Source organism: Lonchura striata, chromosome 5 (genome assembly GCF_046129695.1).
Source record: "Lonchura striata isolate bLonStr1 chromosome 5, bLonStr1.mat, whole genome shotgun sequence".
In the NCBI taxonomy this organism is placed as follows: Eukaryota; Metazoa; Chordata; class Aves; order Passeriformes; family Estrildidae; genus Lonchura; species Lonchura striata.
In genome coordinates, this window is record NC_134607.1 from 10237046 (window position 1) to 10254703 (window position 17658).

At 44.6% G+C, this 17658-nt stretch overlaps 1 protein-coding gene across 1 annotated transcript in view; it reads left to right on the top strand.

Moving 5' to 3' along the window:
* Nucleotides 1–83: 83 nt before the first annotated feature.
* Nucleotides 84–17658, top strand: part of BORCS5 (BLOC-1 related complex subunit 5) — an 80237-nt gene continuing 62662 nt past the window's right edge. Inside the window, exons 1-2 of the mRNA XM_021535111.2 lie at nt 84–199; nt 593–736. Of these exons, the coding sequence (XP_021390786.1) occupies nt 142–199; nt 593–736 (202 nt within the window). The 5' untranslated portion in view covers nt 84–141. The remainder of the gene's footprint in view (nt 200–592; nt 737–17658) is intronic.

Consider the following 17658-nt stretch of genomic DNA (forward strand, 5'->3'; position numbering starts at 1 on the left):
ACCGCGCCGCCTCCCGCGGCCGCGGCTGCGGCGGGCTCGGCCGCCCGGCCCGGCCCTGCAGGGCCCCGCCCGCCGGGCGGAGCCGCCTGACCCGCGCAGCCGGAACCCCGCGGGCGGCGGGCGGAGCACGGGGGCGCCGCTATGGGCGCCGAGCAGAGCGTCGAGGCCGAGAGCCGCCCGGGCGAGCCCAGCGCCGCAGGTCAGTGCCCGGCAGGGAGCGAGGGCGCGGAGCTGTGCCGGCACAGCGGCTGCGGAGAAGGGAAGGGCTCTTTCTCCGGGAGGCAGCGGCAGCGCGGCCTGGCCCTTCCTGTGACGGCGCAGGGGCACCGGGGGAGCAGAGCCGGGCATGGGGAGCGCCCTGGGCGCGGAGCTGGCGGAGTAAGAACGAGCGGGCCGGCAGTGGTGCAGGTGTTCGGAATCAGCTGTTCCCCGGTGGGGAGAGGGAACGGAGCTTAGAGCTCTTCAGTGATCTCGGCGATGTGCTAGAAAAAGCATACCTGTGCAGTGTTCAATAGAGCAATATTCCCATAGGGTTGGATTCTGGTGTAATCGGCTTGTAAAGTTGATTATTCCCCCTTTCTCCAATATCCAGCATCTCCATTGCCAGCCAAGCATCGAGCAAAAATGGACGACATTGTGGTTGTAGCCCCAGGAACACAATCCTCACGGAATGTCCGCAATGATCCAGATGTCATAAAACTGCAGGAAATTCCAACTTTCCAGCCCCTTTTGAAAGGTAAGTAATTTTTCTTCTGCTGGTTTTAGATGCCTTCTTTTTTTTGTACCTAAGGGCATTTGTGTATCCTGAGGTTTCTACTGAAGTTCATATTTCTGGCCCTTTTTTTCACTTCTCCTCTTGTTTTAAAACTTACTCTCTTTTGTTATGCCATAATTAATCCCAGCCTTCCAAACAGTGGGTGAACTAGTTTAGAGGTGTTCTGGTAATGTTCTCTGCAATGGAACCATCTACTATGAAGACAAAACCGCTCCAAGAATACAAGCTTGCCCTCTACCACTAGTTGATAAGAGATGCTGTGTTATGTTCTAATATATAGTGGCTGATGGTCGACCTCCTGTTTTGGTCTAATCTTTTAAAAACAGACTGTATGTTACTCTCAGAGTCATAGCTACCTGTGTATGCATTCAGCTGTTTGAAATCAAGGTACCTTGTGGACACAGAGCAGATTTTATTCTTGTTTTTTGTAGTAGGGTAGATGGGCTGAGACTTTTCTTTGTTTCTTTTCCTTCTACTATTTTTTTTCTTTCATCCCTTGCACTCATTCTTTGTTTCTTCTGATCAAAGGAAAGTGAAGATTTCAATCATAGTTGTTGAGCTTGCAGTTTTATAAAACTGTGTGTTTTGTGGCCTGGCTTCTAGCTATCTCTTTTTGAGGAAAATGCAGAGTGGCCTTAGTTTCTGAAAAGGAATCACTAGAGGTAATCTACCAGAGGTAGCATCACACCACGACTTTTTGGACGGAAAGTATTTACTTTTTATTTGTATATGCCTACTACATGAGGGTACTGAAACATGCCTAAAACTTATAGACATTATTATAGCCTACTGGGCCATACATTTAATATTTTATTGGGCACGCTATTTTATGAGTATGTTCTGGATGTGCATAGCACTGACTGCTGTTTTTCTGCAGAAGGGGCAAAAAGATAGAAAAGCCATGAAAAAAAGCAGAACACACTTTGCCTGTAAAGCACATGCTATTTCCTGCTTTGTATGTAAGACAGAACCAGGTTATGCTAGTGACAACTCAAAATGTAAATGCTGGAATCCAAATCCCTAAAATAAATGAGGAAGTTTTAATATGAGAGAAGAAATTTAGAAGATGCTACAACATCTGGCACAAAAATTGTTGTGCGTATTTAAGTGTGATGACAAAGAGTTTCAGTTCCACCCAAGCTCGTGAGCAAACCTGGGTTGCACAAGACCTGTGGAAGGAAGGCCTGGGAAGTGCGACTGGTGATCATTTCCAGAGATGGTGTTCCTGTGAGGCTGTTAAATTCTCAAGGATCTCATGAATATCAAGAGTCTCAAGGCTTGAGGTTGGAAGTGAGAATGAACAGAAAGCATCAGCCATGTGTCTGTGATGTGAAGGCTGGAGGTTACTGCCTTAGATGACCAGTCCAGGTTGGCTCCTAAATGTGCACCCTTTAAGTTGTGGTGGCTAAGTTGCTTGTTCTGGCCTTACCTTGGACCTGAAGGTGTAGATGTGTGATAGAAACATTCTCTTCTGTTTTTGTCACTTGGCCTGTTGCTTCAGTATCCTGAGAGATGGTGACATCTGGTGACTGCTCAAGAGTTTTGCATGCTGAATCACTTTTGTGAACACCTTTTTCAGCCTCAAGTATTCGTTATTACTTGAACAATCAGACTGTGATACTTTAGTTCACTACAGCGAGTGGGCCTGTTGAGTGAGTTGACTCTTGAGAGATGGCAGATCTACCACAGGCTGACTTGAGAAACTGTTCTGTTTTGGATTGGTCTCTTATCTATTCTTCCCATGCAAGATTATGCTTCTGGAAAGGTTGAAGAAGTTTCAAGATCTTTTAGAAGCTCATTCTAAAAGCTTGTGTCTTGTGATCTACCAGCTTGCTGGTGGACTTGCAGTCCCTGTGGACTTCATTTTTCTATTCAGTTGCTCCTTGCCTAAGCAAAGCCAAGGGGCTTTATTTTGCTTTTGAGTTTCAAAAGGGGAATGATCATTAAATAAATCGACTGGCAAAGTACATGGTCATATAAACACTGCATGTTCTTGAAAAACAAATGCCCTTGCTCCTCCTAGCTATATTGAGTTGAGCTTGTGACCATTGAACCTGGAAATCTTTGCCATTGTGCTCTCTCACTTGGAAGAAAATGGCAGTGTCCTGTCCATTTGTCCTAGGTTGACTGTATGATGCCTTTATCCCCAATCGTCTGCCCTGTTTATGTTGAATAATAAGTTCTACACCTTTAAGATTTGTTCCAGGAGTGAAGGAGGATGAGGGGAAGAAGCACGGAGTTTGTTTTCAAGAACTGCACTCCCTCCTCCACATTCCTGCTCCTGGACTGAGTTGTCTACGGACAGACGGACAACGAGACAGAGCTCTCCTTTGTTTTTTTTTTTTTCCTAGTCTAGTTAGTTTTAGCTAGCTGAGGCAAAGAAGTTCCCTGGACTATGGTTTTTTCCTTTTCTCTGGACCTGCTCTGGACTGAACACCAGGAGAGACCAGCAGCAGCAGCACCAGTGGCCCAGCGGGCTGGGCCGGGGCCGTGGCATTTCCAGCGCCGGAGGGACTGATCAGAGACTGAGTGAGCCCAGCTGCAACCCGGGGGATCTTTCTGAGTTTGTCTCTCTCTTGGAGTGGCAAGAAGTTTTATTGTTTAATATTGTTTAAGTTTGCTGTGATCTCCCTCTGGTGGATCTTGTACATGAAAATTAACTCCTAACTAAAATAGCACCTATAGTAACTTGAAACAATAAGGTTGTGGCATTTCTGCCCATAAAGTTTCTAAGGGCATATTAAGCAAGGCTCTGTCAGTCATGAACTGGAAGTATATTAAGTAATTACACTTAAGAGTATACAGTGAGAACTCTTCTTACTGTGCAGCTTGTTACCCTTATCTATTATTTTTATTTATTAAGAAAGGCATTTAATAAAGAACACAGTGAGACTTCTACTCTGAAAAGTTGAGGCTGTAGTTTACCTGGAAGTAGTGCAACAAGGAAACCCAGGTTAAATGGCAGAAAAAGTAGGTCCAGCATAAGGATTTTCCTTTTAGGCTCAATATACTTTGAAGTGGAAAATGTAATATATGTAATATATTACAGCTAGTGTACATCTTCAGCTGAGAAGCACAGGGAGATGCTGAGAAATCTGGGGTGAAACTTGTGATGCTGTACAGTGCTCCATGGATTTTTCCCTGGTCCTCCAGGGACAGGAATCAGAAGCTTGTATTACCTTGAAATGATTGTTTACACTTTTATAATTTCTTTTGTGAAGTTGTTTTTCAGGTAGGAAAGCTACTTGTCTAAAAGAAAAGCCAGTGTATTTTTCTTTCTAGCATAGTTTATAAAAGAATGATGGATGTTTAGAGTTTACTGCATTTAAAGCAAGGTTTTGTCACATCTCACTCATCAGTATTTTCTTACATCCTCTCTTCTTCCTCTTTCCTCGCTGTATGCTCCTACTTCAACTTATAGTGTGGGCAATTTAGCTAATAGCACATGTCAGTGTGTTTGATACCTGTAATTCTGTACACGTGGTACTTGAATACTTTTATAATTCTGTCCCTGTGCCTTACAAGGAGGATCTACTGCTTGCAACTGCTGAGGGTATAGGCCTCTACTAGAATTTGCAGCATCCAAATTTGTTGGATGGTCCCCATGCCTAGTACTTGCCTGGTGAGTTTGAGGTTTTTTATTGTTATTTTGTTTGTTAGTAGGGTGTTTTTTTTTGGCGTGGGTTTGGTGTTTCTTTGGTTTTTTTTTTTTTTGGCTTGTAGAGCAATATTCTGTGTTGTAGAGATATGTCTCTCCATTTTAAATTCATGACTTGAAAGTAGCTTCTGAAATCAGAATCTAGAAGATGCTTCAGTTTTGAAGAGAGGAGCTTTCCCTTCAGAGGACAGCTGAAGGAGTGGATGCAGAGGATGTCTGACTTCCGTAACTGGCTTCCTCTGAAGACCTGAACTAAGTCAGTTTTATGTGTGAGAGGATTTGAGTCTGTGGTTAGATTTTTCCAGTCAATATGCTCATCACCAGTCAATATGCTGGGAGAGTACACACCCCGATCTTCACAGGGAGAGCATTAGGAACTGCAGATACTGAGTTCTCCACCTTTCTACTTTTGCCTTCCTCTTTGCCAGTTGTTCCACACCCCTTGGTGTAGTTTGTGTGTTGGCTGATGAACAGAGTGAGTATAAGCTTGTCTGCCTAGGAGATTAGCCTGGCCTCTTCCCTGGCTGAAGTCCTTGGAGCTCCAATTGCTACTGAACCCAATAGCTGTGACTCTTACCTGGATCTCCTCAGGCACATACTGCTCCTCCCCACCATCTTGTTGCATGGGAATAATGGTTCTGTTAAACCATTTGAAAACTAAGCACTGACATAACTACTATTTTCTTGCACGCTTTGAGGTATATAGGGTACTGCTACTGAAACTACCTTTATTACTTCTAGAACAATCAAACTTACTTTACAGAGTTCCTTCAGCCAAGGTGCAAAGCTCAAACCATTAGATAAACTGTTCAGTTAAATTATTGATTATAGTAGAGGTGGTATTTATTTCTTTACTGAGCCAACATCTTAACTTGTTTAACTGTTTTAGTGTAATGGAAGAATTTAGCTGAGGTAGCATTATCAAAACCTTCTGGAGAAGGTTCTCTAATTGAACAGATTGAAAAGGCTTTTTAGGGCTTGAGTCAGCTAGGGAGATGGTACCAGAGCCTGCAGACTTGGCTAAAGCAACCCAGGCATTTGTCTTTGGTTAACTTACAGGTGAAACTTCAATATGAAAACCAAAACAAAAGAACAAAAGCAACAACAAGGGAACAAAAGCAACATGCATGTGCAAACAAATGTCCATCATTTTCTTGAGTTGTTTCTGGCAGGTAGTTTCCTCTTGACTCTGCACAGTTCAGGTCTGGACTTTTGCCTCTTGGCTTAGACTTGCAGAGGCACTGCTTGGTGTGGGGATGTCAGTGGGCTTCACGTTCTTCGCTGGGACCCATTTGGATCCTTCACCTGTGAAAACACAAGCAAACCCTCTCCCCCATGTTACAAATTTGCATGGACTTTCTATTTGTCCTGTGTCTAAGGTTTTGATTAAGACTGAGGGGTGCCCTTTTATTTTTGCTTTTTTGTTGTTCAGAAAATATCTATACATCAGGGGGTGAGGCTCTCCTATAGAGCAATTTGAAAAATTGTGAACATACAGATCCTTACTTAACCTCTTTTGGGGTGCAGCCTGATAAACTCCCCTTTTCTGTTTTAACAAGCTGCGTTTTGGGGTTTCCTATGTTTTTTCTATGGTACTTTTCAACAGTTGTTGACCATAGGAAGAAGGGATACCACCATCATTTACAGCTTTTAGTAATTCTTTCTCATTCTGAGATGGGACAACTGTCCATTCTCTGGGACCACCAGGTTTCTGGCTGAATGCCACAGGCATGGATTGGGAAATCAGACTGTCCTCCTTGTGATCATCATGTTTGACCCATGCCAGTCCATCAGTTGGAGGTTATCAACGCTTTTCTGGGAATTTTGGGAAACTGAGGCAGCAGGGGTGGTATTAGCAGGGGTACCACAGTTCTCCGTGTGTCTCCCATTTGTGAAAGCAGCTGCCAGGTTCCATTCCTCTCCCTCTCGCTGCATGCAAAGCTGTGATGAGGTGCTGTATGAAGCAGATGCAGGAGCAGCTGTTAACTCGGTTAGAGGAGCAGAAGGGGTGGAGAGTGTCAGCAAAGGCAGATGGGAAAAACCTGGGGCTGCGGAGGGATCTTTGGAGACTGAGGCTGCAGAATCATGTTGTGGTGGTGCCGGCAGGCTGGCTGGGGGGTGGGGAGATGCTGGAGGCTGCTGTTGCGGAGAAGCTGTTGGTGGCTCTAGGGCTGGGGTGTCCAGAGGCTGTGAGGGCGGCGGTGTGGGCGGATCTGTATGTGATGGGGATGCAAGAAGATCGGGGTGTGTACCCGGTGCGGAGGGACCCGGCGGCGAACCCGGAAGTGACGCGGACGGCCCCGGCAGCGGCGGCGGCGATGACGTGGCCCCCCCGGTGAGCCCCGGGGGCCTCGGCGCCACCGCTGGAGGGCGCGGGGCCGCCGGCCCGGGGCAGACTGCGGCGTGGAGTGTGTGGGGAGCGGGGGGCTGCATCAGAAACGCAGCGGGGGCGGTGGGGGGCAGCCGGGGACATGGCGAACTGCGCATGTGCGGGGCGTGCCATGTGGTCTGCCTGGCGAGCCAAAATGGCGGCCACGTCTACCACGCGGCTGGAGGGGCCGGGGTCGGGGCCACGCCGCTGGGGGGTTGCCGCGCATTTACGGGAGTAGGGGGTGGCAGGGGCATGGTACGAGGCCCCGGGGAGTCTCTCTGTGGTTGGGAGTTCAGGCTGGGGGAGGGGCGTGGGGCTTCCTGCCGATCGCTGCCGTGGCGCCGGGACCGGGGGCGCGGTCACGTGTTCCCGCGGCACGGGTGGCGTCTCTCCTCAGAGCTTGGGGATTCCCGCGGGAAGCGGTGGCGCCGAGCCAGCTGGGGCGGGCACCGGCTCCACCGTTTGCGAAAATGGGACCAAGTGGTTTTGCAGGAGGCCAGCGAAAGCGGTGATCGCCGCTGCCAGGGACGCCGCAGAGGGGGCAGAAGCGGAGCCTGCGGCATGCGGGGGGCCCGGGGCGGCCGCGCCCGCGGAGCCCGCACCCGCCGAGCCAGCGAGGGCCGGTGCCAAGCGGCGCGGGGTGGGGGATGGAGGCGCGGCGGGGAAAGCGGCGGGGGGGGCGCAGGGGCCATGGCGAGGGCGTGGCCACATGGGGGGAACCCGCGGCGGGGGCGGGGTTGGGGTTGTCAGGAAACCGCGCGAACGGGCAATGTGGCCGGGGCCGGTTTCTGCGGGGCAAACAAGTCAGCCGCAGCTCTAAAAGCTGGGAGCAACTTGCAAGCGTTAGGATCCCATTGTGAAATATCAATAAAGAGTCTATTTCCAACTGTGTCCCAAAATTCTCTGATAAAGACCGCTGACCTCTCAGCATTAGGGAAGTTAAGCAGGACCCATTCCAGGAGGCTTTTTAACTCTTTCTTAGACAAAGTACTGTTATGACTACGTAAGAGATGGTTAAGTTGCTTATAGAGATCTCTATCAAAGGCAGAATGGGATTGTCCCATTTTTTTAGACCTGTGTCACCTCGATGTCGCAAAAGCAGGGTCCTCTGTCGAGTTCTGACGTACCCTCCTGTTGGTTCTCAGGACTCTGCAGGGGTCCCCTCAGAGCTCTGGGTGTCTTTCTGGGACAGCTTTTCAGTTCTCGGGACTTCACACTTCCCCTCAAGGGCTCTGGTGCGGGCAGTGCTAGGCAGTGCTCTCTGCATGTGGTGGTGTGCCACAAGGTTCCTTGCAGAGAGGGTCGCTGCAGCTCCACAGTGTTTCCTGTACTCGAGGCAGTCCAGGAGCTCCGAAAGCTCGGTAGTCCCGAGCTGCAGTGCTCGAGGGGTAGATTGCCTTGGCAAATCTTTAAAGAGCTCCGGCTTCTGCGTTGCTAGCAACGAAATGCCGTGCTCACGACAGCGAAGAGGAGACTACCACAGGTAATTTAGTTACTGTGCATGCAGAGGTGTCCCACAGGTAGAAAGGCTGGAGACATGTTCACAGATGGGCGGATTCCTTTTCCTCGTTGGGCGCCAGTTTGTAGAAAATAGCAGGCTCCAGCACGGTGTATATGAATGGAGGCAGAGATCTCTGAAGTTTGCTCTTGAGGAAAGAGGTTTGTTGGGGGTGCAGAAAGGTCCTGCCGCATGCTCCCAGACGCAGCACGTGGCCAGGCTTGAGAGGGTGTGGGAGGGGAGAGACAAAAGGATGCTCTAGGAGAGAGGAAACTCCAAGAGGAGGGAAGAGGTTCCAAGAGGGAAGTTCCAAGACACCGCATGGCCCCTCGAAGCCTCCTTATAAAGGGGCTTCAAGGTGGGTTGGAACAAACATGGGCCAATGGCGTTACAGGCACTTGATGTTTTAGGGGAAGGTACAGAGGTGTGGGATGAACCATACATCTTTTGGGGGGTGAGATGGAACAGTCCATTTCACCCCAGGACCCATCCAAAGGCAGGGGTGTCATCCGGCTAGCTGGGAGAACTGTTCTCATCCTGGCTGTATTATTTATGCATAATCATATTTGTCCATCCTTCCCAACAAATATCCAAGTGTAATCATAAGCTAACAGAATGTGTAATCTCTTTATATTGGGAGGAGACTGGAAATCAGATGCATCTGATTGATTAAGTAGAGGAGCTAGTGTGTTCTGCTGGAGTGTAAATGATGAACCTTTCCAGACAAGAATAAACATGTAATGGGAAAGCACATGGAGAGCTCTTTACTGCCCTCAGGGATTTTAGGCATTAAAATCTTTATATAATTTTTTCTTTCCTCTCTCTCCCCTTCACATTTGTGTACTTTTATTCAGCATTACTGCCTTGTTCATAAGTTAAGACTTGATTGAGTCTCTGACTGAGAGGCCAGTTAAATTTCTTCTTTTTAATGTGTCTTTTGGCATCTTTCTCTAATTGATGTCCCATCTGTTGAATGTGATGTTTTCTATCAATGAAGATTGCATGCAATGAAGTATTCATGTCAGAAATGTGCCCTATACATCTGTTCTGTACAGACCTGTCTTTACTGTATATACCAGCTGTACAAGTGTAGGTAGCTTCATGTGATGCTGCGTGACTCCCCTGATGGTTTTGGAATCTTTGTGTCTTACTGCTGGACCAGCAGCAGCATTGTTTTGCATAACTTTTGAAAATTGAATGTTTTTGTTTGAGCTTAGGCTTTATAGGAATGAATAATTTTATCCAAGTCTAGAAGGTTATTTGATTCTGGGCCAGTTAGTTTATTGAGAAACATTATGCTTACCCAACAGGGTGTAAATTATTGCACCCTAATTACTGATTTTTTTTTCCTTATGGGTGCTGATTCAGTCAGGCAACTATGGTAGAGGTAAAGGATGAGAGGATGCTTTTGTACGTACTGCCTGTCTGCAGTTAACTGCACTTTCTGTCACATCACATCATTCAAAACCTCCACTCTTGTATTTATTTCCTGCCCAAACACTATCAGAAGAATAAAGAGCAGATTCCAGAAAGTCATATGTGTAAATAATGTGCCCCTTTTCTAATTAGTGTTTGACTTACTAAAATAGTATAAAAATGAAAAGGGTTTTAAGGTACAAATGAAAAAGCAGGTCTGCTCCAGCTCTTAGCCTTGTTAGCTCCCACCACACACAAAACGGTGTGGTGGGAGCTCAGCTGTAGCCATGTTCTCTCTAGGTGATTGTGCAACATGAGATCAACAGCTGACCAATTAAGCACAGGTCAGCAAACTCATTGTTATGAAACCTTGAAGTTTAGAATAAAATTTGATCTGCCTCTATTCCTTTCTTAGGGCATCTTAACAAAAGGGAAAATAGGAATTTTGTGGTTCATTTGGCTTAAACAGTGAGGTCTGACATATTGAATATTCCCTCTATTTTCCCAGCCCCATACCATGGGGGTGGCCATAGTATGCTTGGCTTGTTGACACCCTTGCATGCATAAACCAGAAGATGTGCAATTGTAGATTGCATATTGAACCCTGAGATGCAGATGATCTCCTGGACATCCTGATTTTCAGTTTTCAGTAGTAACAAAGTGATGGGTAGTAATGTTAGTAGGGAGTGGAATTGCTGCCTGTTGTAGCTGTGCATAGGTACCACTGTGCCAGCATGACTGCAGGCTGAGCTAAGGGGCTCCAGGCAGCCTTTGGTGGGAGCTGCTAAGACACTGCTCAGCCTGTGGCCATCCTTGGAGTACTGTATGCTTATTATTGTGGGAGATGTTTTTCTTTTTTATGGTGGAAATTCTTATCTTTCAGCAATCTTAAGCCACTTGAGAAGTTCTGAAGATGGCACTGCAACAATGTGAGCACCTTCTGTGTGTGAGCTGGAATCTTGGATGGTTGTGGAGTCTTTTGTTTGACGTTTTCTTGTGTGTATGTGTGTGACTGTTTACATGGGTGCTTTTACCTGTGTTGCACATGTCTACTTCTATAATGTTTTAAAATATTTATAATTTTATAATTATGTGTGTAATTGTGGCACATAATTTTGGAGAAGACAAATATGCCCAGGCTGCTCCTTGATGTGTTCATTAAATACAAAATGTGTGATACCTCTTGCCTGCCTGTTGTATTAAAGATCCACTATGAGTATGTTTCTTCATGTGCTTAGTTGAAGGGCAAAATTAAGTGACCTTGCTACTTATGAGAAGTTTTTTAATGAGGTTAAGGGCAAACAGTAAAAATAATAGGCTGCTATTTGAATACACCTGTGTTGGATTTTTTGGTTGTTTTAATATGCTGATGCATATAGAAATGATACTCTTGAAAAGATAGGTGAGTCTGTACTAACACAGTGAAAACTGAGACTCTGGGGTCCTATGCTGCAATTGTTAGTTAGGATGTCCTGTGGAATTAACTTGTGTAACTTAGACAGCAGTATTGCAGTATGAAGTGTCATTGAGTGTTGCAGTAAAACACCTGAGAAGCTCAGGCATTAAAATTAGATTATTTTCACCATGCTACATCAGAATGGTAGTGATGTATTTGTGCCCAAAGGAAAGGCATAACAGCAAGTGGGATACTGGGACAGCAGCACAGGCTGTTAGTGGGTAACTGCTGTGCAGGAGAAATCTATGCATTTCATGCCTTGGGACTAAGGAAGTGCACCAGCAGTCCTTCAACTCAGGCTTGCAGTGTCCTTTCTCTTTTCTGACTTGCTGTTTTTTACCCCTGAAGTTAAGAAAATGGATTTTGAGATTGGAAAGCCTGCAGTCTAGGTAAGTGCCACAGGGTGTCAGTGGAATACAAAAGAAGTAGCAGATGTAGTTGAAAAGGGATGGAAACCTTGCTGAAACAGCACACTGGAAACTGCTTTCTCTTCAAGATCTTTTCATGAACATTTGTGTTCTATTTGCACTGGTACTAAGTGGCTGAGGTCTTGGTGCCCTTGCTGGGTTTGGTACCCGTTGGACCTGTGTGTTGAGCCACATAATGCTTTTTACTGAGAGGCAGCTACTAGGTCTGTGAGGAGGAGATGGTGCAGTGATCTTCAGCTGAAGACCTTTCAGAAGGCTCTGTGATCTTGAAAAATAGAAATTTTGGGTGCCACTTATTTTCGGTTGCTGCTGCTAGCAAGTTTCTAAGTGCGTGTGGTAAGAAAATGTGTAAATAGATCAGCAGTAATTCAGGTGAAAGAATTTGAGGTTCAGAGGCTGTCCATGGCTCTTGATCCTCACCTCAGTACACCATCTGTAACAGGGAGTTGTACTAGGGTGCCGTTATGGTGCTTGTATCCCCAATCTTGTGTTCTGTTTATGCTTGATGTTACATTCTGTGCCTTCAGGAGTGGCTCCGAAAAAGTGAAGGTTTGTTTTGTCTTATCAGCTGACTCACCTCCTCCCCCATGATCTGTGTCTAGGAGAGGCTAGGGCTTGCTTGCTGGCTTGCTTGCTTTCGCTTTGCTCTCGCTTCTGCTTTTTTGCTTTTCCCTTGCATTTGCTTATTAGTTTGTTTAGCCAGGCAGTCCAGTTTTTTCCCTGGACTGTTTTTCTTTCCGTTTCCTGAATACCATTCGAACCTGCTCTGGACTGGGACCTGGGAAACCCCGAGGAACACCAAGAGCCTGCATTTTGTGACCTGCAGCAGCCATCCCCAGCGCTGGAGACCAAGAACTGGGCGACCACTCCCAGGAGACACTTCCTGAGTTTGTCATCTCTTCAGAGCAGTGAAAGAGTTTTTGTCATTTGGTGTTGTTAATTTTTTGTGCTGGGGAGTGCTTTGCTTCTTAAATAAACAGGGTTTTTTTTCCCACTTCTCTCCAAGGAAATTCTTCCTGAACCAGGTGAGGGGGGAGGGGCCATGGTGGTTTGCTTTCTGGGGGCTCCTTCTGGAGGTTTTCTCCCAAATTTGCCCTAAACCAGGACAGGAGTTCAGTAACTTTTTCTTGACAACACTGTTTTGACCACAGGTGTGTTGAAGACCAAGGTGATCTCATGCCAAGAGTGGTGCATAGTAAGTGCTTCCCTGGTGGCCCATTGTGCTGAGAAAAGTTTATTCAGCACAGGGGATGGAACTCAGGAACTGTGTCTAGACAATTATTGCAACACTCTTTCCTTCTCCCCAGCTAAAAAATGTTCAGTTCAACGAGGTCTTCTTTCCAGTTCATCACCAGCCCTACAAACCAGTGTTGCTGCAAGAGTGCAGATCGTGGGATGTACTGTGTGAGGGGTGAGACATGAAGTGAGAAGGGTAAAGGGTAAGAAATAATGTGTCTGTTAAGTGGTAGCCTAAAATTCCAGGATTTTACCTTACCTTCCTCATGTATGAGTACAGGTAATCTCACATAAGTGATGACATTTGTTTGGGAGAATCTTTGTATTGATCACATATATCTGTTCAGCTAAATCCAGTGCTTTTTTAATTCCTAAGTTATTTTTATGAGAGGGAGTGTAGAAGAGGAATGTCTTGAACCTTAATATCTCTTGTCTTGGAAATATCATGAAGGTATCTTGTGTCCAGTCTATCATGCCAATAAAAGCCTTTTGAGCTGTCAAGGGATTTATGTGATTCTCTTCATCATTTCAAAATTGGGAGGTCTGTACCACAACATCTGGTCATCAGCTGGAGAGTACTGTCCTTCACTATATACTGCCCAAACCTTTTGGTGCTTGGGAAGGTTGTTGGTGCACACCAAGAACTTAAGATTATAACCTATTTGCATATAACCATTAAAAAAAATTAAAATGCTAATATAAGCAATGTTACTACCTGCCTAAAGTTGTTCTCAGTGAGCCACCATGCAAAATTACTTGTGCATGTTCTCCTCCCCCTGATCTCAACTGTCCAAAGTGAAATCCCTAGCAAGACACACCACATCAGCACATGGACTTTGGTGTAAAAATACTGGAGTCTTGAGTTTCCTCATTTAAAATTCACTCTTTCTGCAAACTTTTTCTAAACTCCTTTGCCAGCTACCATGGATAGGAAACCTATGTTTCAAGTTACAGCAAGAAGCATAGTGCCAAGGAAGACCCTTATTCTAAAGAATCCATTTCTTTTTTGGATATTAGCTGGCCAGACAGGTGATCGTCTCTTCCTACTGTGTTTTTACTCTGCTGTGTCCTTATTGTGGTGGGTTTTCTGCTGTACATCCTCCGCCTTTTCTGTGGCTGTTGTGTGTAATTGGAAGCTGACCTGGGATCTGCTGGACTGGAGATACCATTTGCAGTTGTGGTGCTGTAAATGGAATGCTTCCAAAGAGCTCCTTGGAAAGTGTGATATTATGGACCTAGAAATTATATATCATATTGTCAAGGGACTCCAAAAAACCATAATTTTCATCTGGTAGTGTTTCAGTGAGTAAACCTTTGTTTTTAGTTCTTAGTCAAACCAAAGTGGTGTTGATGAGCTCTGGGAAGAACAAATCCTGGTGATGCTGCACAAGTTCTGGATAAAATGAAAGTGTTCTTTTGATACTCTTATCAAACACAAAACTGCTGGAAAGGCACTGGTGCTGGCTGATCTCTCTGCAAGGAGTAGCTTAGGGTTGGCCTCAGCTGGCTCAGGAGGAGGATGGGAAAAAGGTTGATCAGGATTTTATCCATTCTCATTCTTTGTAGTTGGAGTTTTGGAAGGTTTCTGTCAGCTAAACAAAGCCTGAACCTGAAGGGGAAGGTTGATTTTCCTTTTAACCTTGAAGTCTTGACTTCATCTGATTAAACAGAACTTTTATCTTTAATAGGAAGTGGAAGAGATATTGGAAATAAAACTTCTTAAATACTGCATGCTGCTTTTTCTCCCATGAGAGCAAATCTTACTTTTTCTGTGATGTGAAAGTAGGATGATGCAGGTGATTGAAATGGAAGTACTTATTTGCATTTATACATTTGCAGGAACAGGACAAATCAGATAGAATACTTACTCTTGGTTTTTGTTGTCTCCCCTTGAGGGAAGCTGTCACCAGTTTTAGTATGATCTGAAATTTGGAGTTGGTTTGGGTGATGGCTGAATTGCTTTTTTTGCAATAGTTTAAAATTCTTCACTGTTGTACATTCCCTCAGTTATTCATCTGATTTATTATGTTCTGTGGTAGAGAAGAATTTGTAGATTAATCACTTGGAATGTAAATGATTTCTTTTGTCTAATGATCTCTGTTATGACAACTGATGATTAAGTTACAGTGGTGTTTTAGACTTTCACTTCTTTATTGTAAATGCCAAATGCCTTTTATTACTAACTGAATCCAATTACTTTTGTGGTCAATGTTTGCATATGTATTTAGATAAGGAATGTAAAAGCTCAGGCTAGATTTTAATGCCAGGCAATGGGACAAATGTGGTAGGAACAGAATTTTTTTTTCATGTCATAGCTCTTGCCTGTGCAAAGAAAAAGGTGGTGGTATGTCAACCTTTGTACCACCTTACCGTGCAGAAGGAAGAATCTAAAAAGATCAAAGTTTTGATTGTGTCAACCATTTAAGATGTAAGTAAAAATAAAGCAGTTTTCTGTGCTGTGAGTGTGAGTTAAGTACTGAAGTGCTGTACTGCAGTAGTAGGATTGATGTGAAAAAGGGTTGTCTCTCCATAAAGATACAGTGAAATGGTTGAGTGATTAGCTAAAAATGGGCTGTGTAGATCTGCTATCATGGTCAATGTGCAGCAGGGAAATGTAAGGGTAGTGCATTCAGGACAAAAGAAAAGGTAGAAATTGTTAAATATTAACAGATTTGGTAGAGTTTTGGGAAAAGGTGAGAAACTGAGGATGTTTTTTTCCAGCCTCCAATCAATTAATGTTTAACCTCTGGTCCTGAGTGACTAATCACCACTCCTTGTAAACAAAATTTTAAGATGAAAGGAAGATAGGGTGATCAATGTAACCAGGGAATTCCCTGGGAAATACAAAAGGAAAAACACTTGTGGTGGGCAAGGAACTTGATTTGGCTCACTATAGGATCTGGCAGGCACTTTGGCTGGTGTGGGGAGAAATCTCAGGAGTTGTGAACTGTGGGCACCAGCTGAGATCAGCTGTGCCAGCTGTCCCGGTTAGGTACTTTAGCATTAAGGCAAGCACATATCCAAACCTAGCTTCTGGACTTGGTGCAGTAGAAGATAATGTGGGAACTCCGGCTTCCCACAGAGTGTCCCTTTTAGATTCACTGATACTTTGCTGACCAACATACTCCTCAGGAAAGTGGGGCAGTGTGGTTATGAAGCACTGAGTGGTGATGCTGTGGCAGGAGTAGAGACATCTGGACTGGTGGACTTGCACCTTTGGGGCCTCTGTACAAATATTTTGTATTCTGCTCTTTACTCCTCAGTTCAGTTTGGTGATTTTTCCAAGAGCAAGGGTGAGCAGAACAAGCTAAACCTATCTGCTTGGGACTCTTTTCCCTAAAACCAGCAGAATTGGTCTTTACTTTGCAAAGCTGCCATCAAGAAGGAACTGAGGCTGGAAAAGATAAAACATGCTGAGACTGTTCATAAACTTTTTGTTTAGAAACTTTTGATGCCAGCTATTTTGATGTTTTTGATTTTCTCGCCTTATCTTGTAAACTGAAGGGGCTTGATAAGAAAACAAAACCTGTTCTAATTTTTAATTCTACTGAAGTTTTTCAGAAGACTAAGCAAGTTCTCTGCTGTGCTAAACTGCCTCTTTATTATCCAGATTGCTATTCTTGCAAATCAAAATAAGGTACAGTGAAATCAAGATAAGAGTGTACTATTGTATTGTTCAAGCCCTGAATATCAGAAAATTAAATAAATCTTACTATGCAGCTGAAAACCACAGAAATCCCTCTCTCCTCTGTCATTTCCTCAGCTTCTAGACAGTACTATCATGCCTTCAGTGTAATTTGGGAGAGTGTGGGGTTCTTGCCTTATTGACTGAAGCTTCTGTGCATGTAAGAGCAAAATTAATGTGAGTTATTCTGTACTGGTTTTCACTTCCTTTGGCCCATCACACTGATTGCATCCCCTCTGAAATATTTCCTTTGCAAAATGGGGCCACAAATGCACCCTTGCATGAAATAGAAGGGATTTGAGTTGATGGCATTTGGTTAAAAAAATAAAAAGAGATTTTCTAGTTTCAGGCAGAGGCATTGCTCAGGCATGAGGGGATTCATTGGATAATGTGCTAAATTAAACATGTCAGGGTGCACCTAATGTTTTTGGTTGCATAAGACTAGATATGAGATGGTTTCTTGAAATTAAAGGTAAGTTGTCTATTTTACTATTATTGCTCATTCTACGGCTGGTGTAAATGGAGCTGATGCCTCAGTAGGATGGAGGCAGGGAGGGGGAACTGAGTTTAGCCTGGTATTTACCAGTGACCAAAGGATCAGTCTCTGTATTCAGCTTTAAATGTCAGTCAACAAACCATGTACAACCTTGGTACTTGTGGATGGCTTATAGTAAAATGGGAATTATTTTGAATGTCTTTCAAATATGTGGTAAAAAGTCTTTGAACTTCAGTGTAATAGTCTTTATATAAGCATGTGTAATGCTTAGATAACTTTTTTCCTGAAATTTTAATGAAATGGGCTATTTTCTCCTAAGCATTAGACAAATTGGTATTTTCCATTAACAAGTCTAGGATGTGTATTTGTTGCCTGTTTTCACTCAGTACTAATACTTACTTTTAATGCCCCTTCTACAAGCTTGTTTCCCTCTTCTCATTAATAGGGTTGTTTCTAGAGAGTGTCTGTGACTGGAGCAGCTCTTCAGATGTGCTTTCCTGTGAAAGATAGGAGTGCATAGGTTGATATGGTGGTTCAGCCCTGGCTGGAGGCAAGATCCCCATGAAAGTCACCCTATCACTCCCCTCCTCAACTGCACAGGGTAAAGGAGATACAACAAAAGGCTCATGAGAGATCACT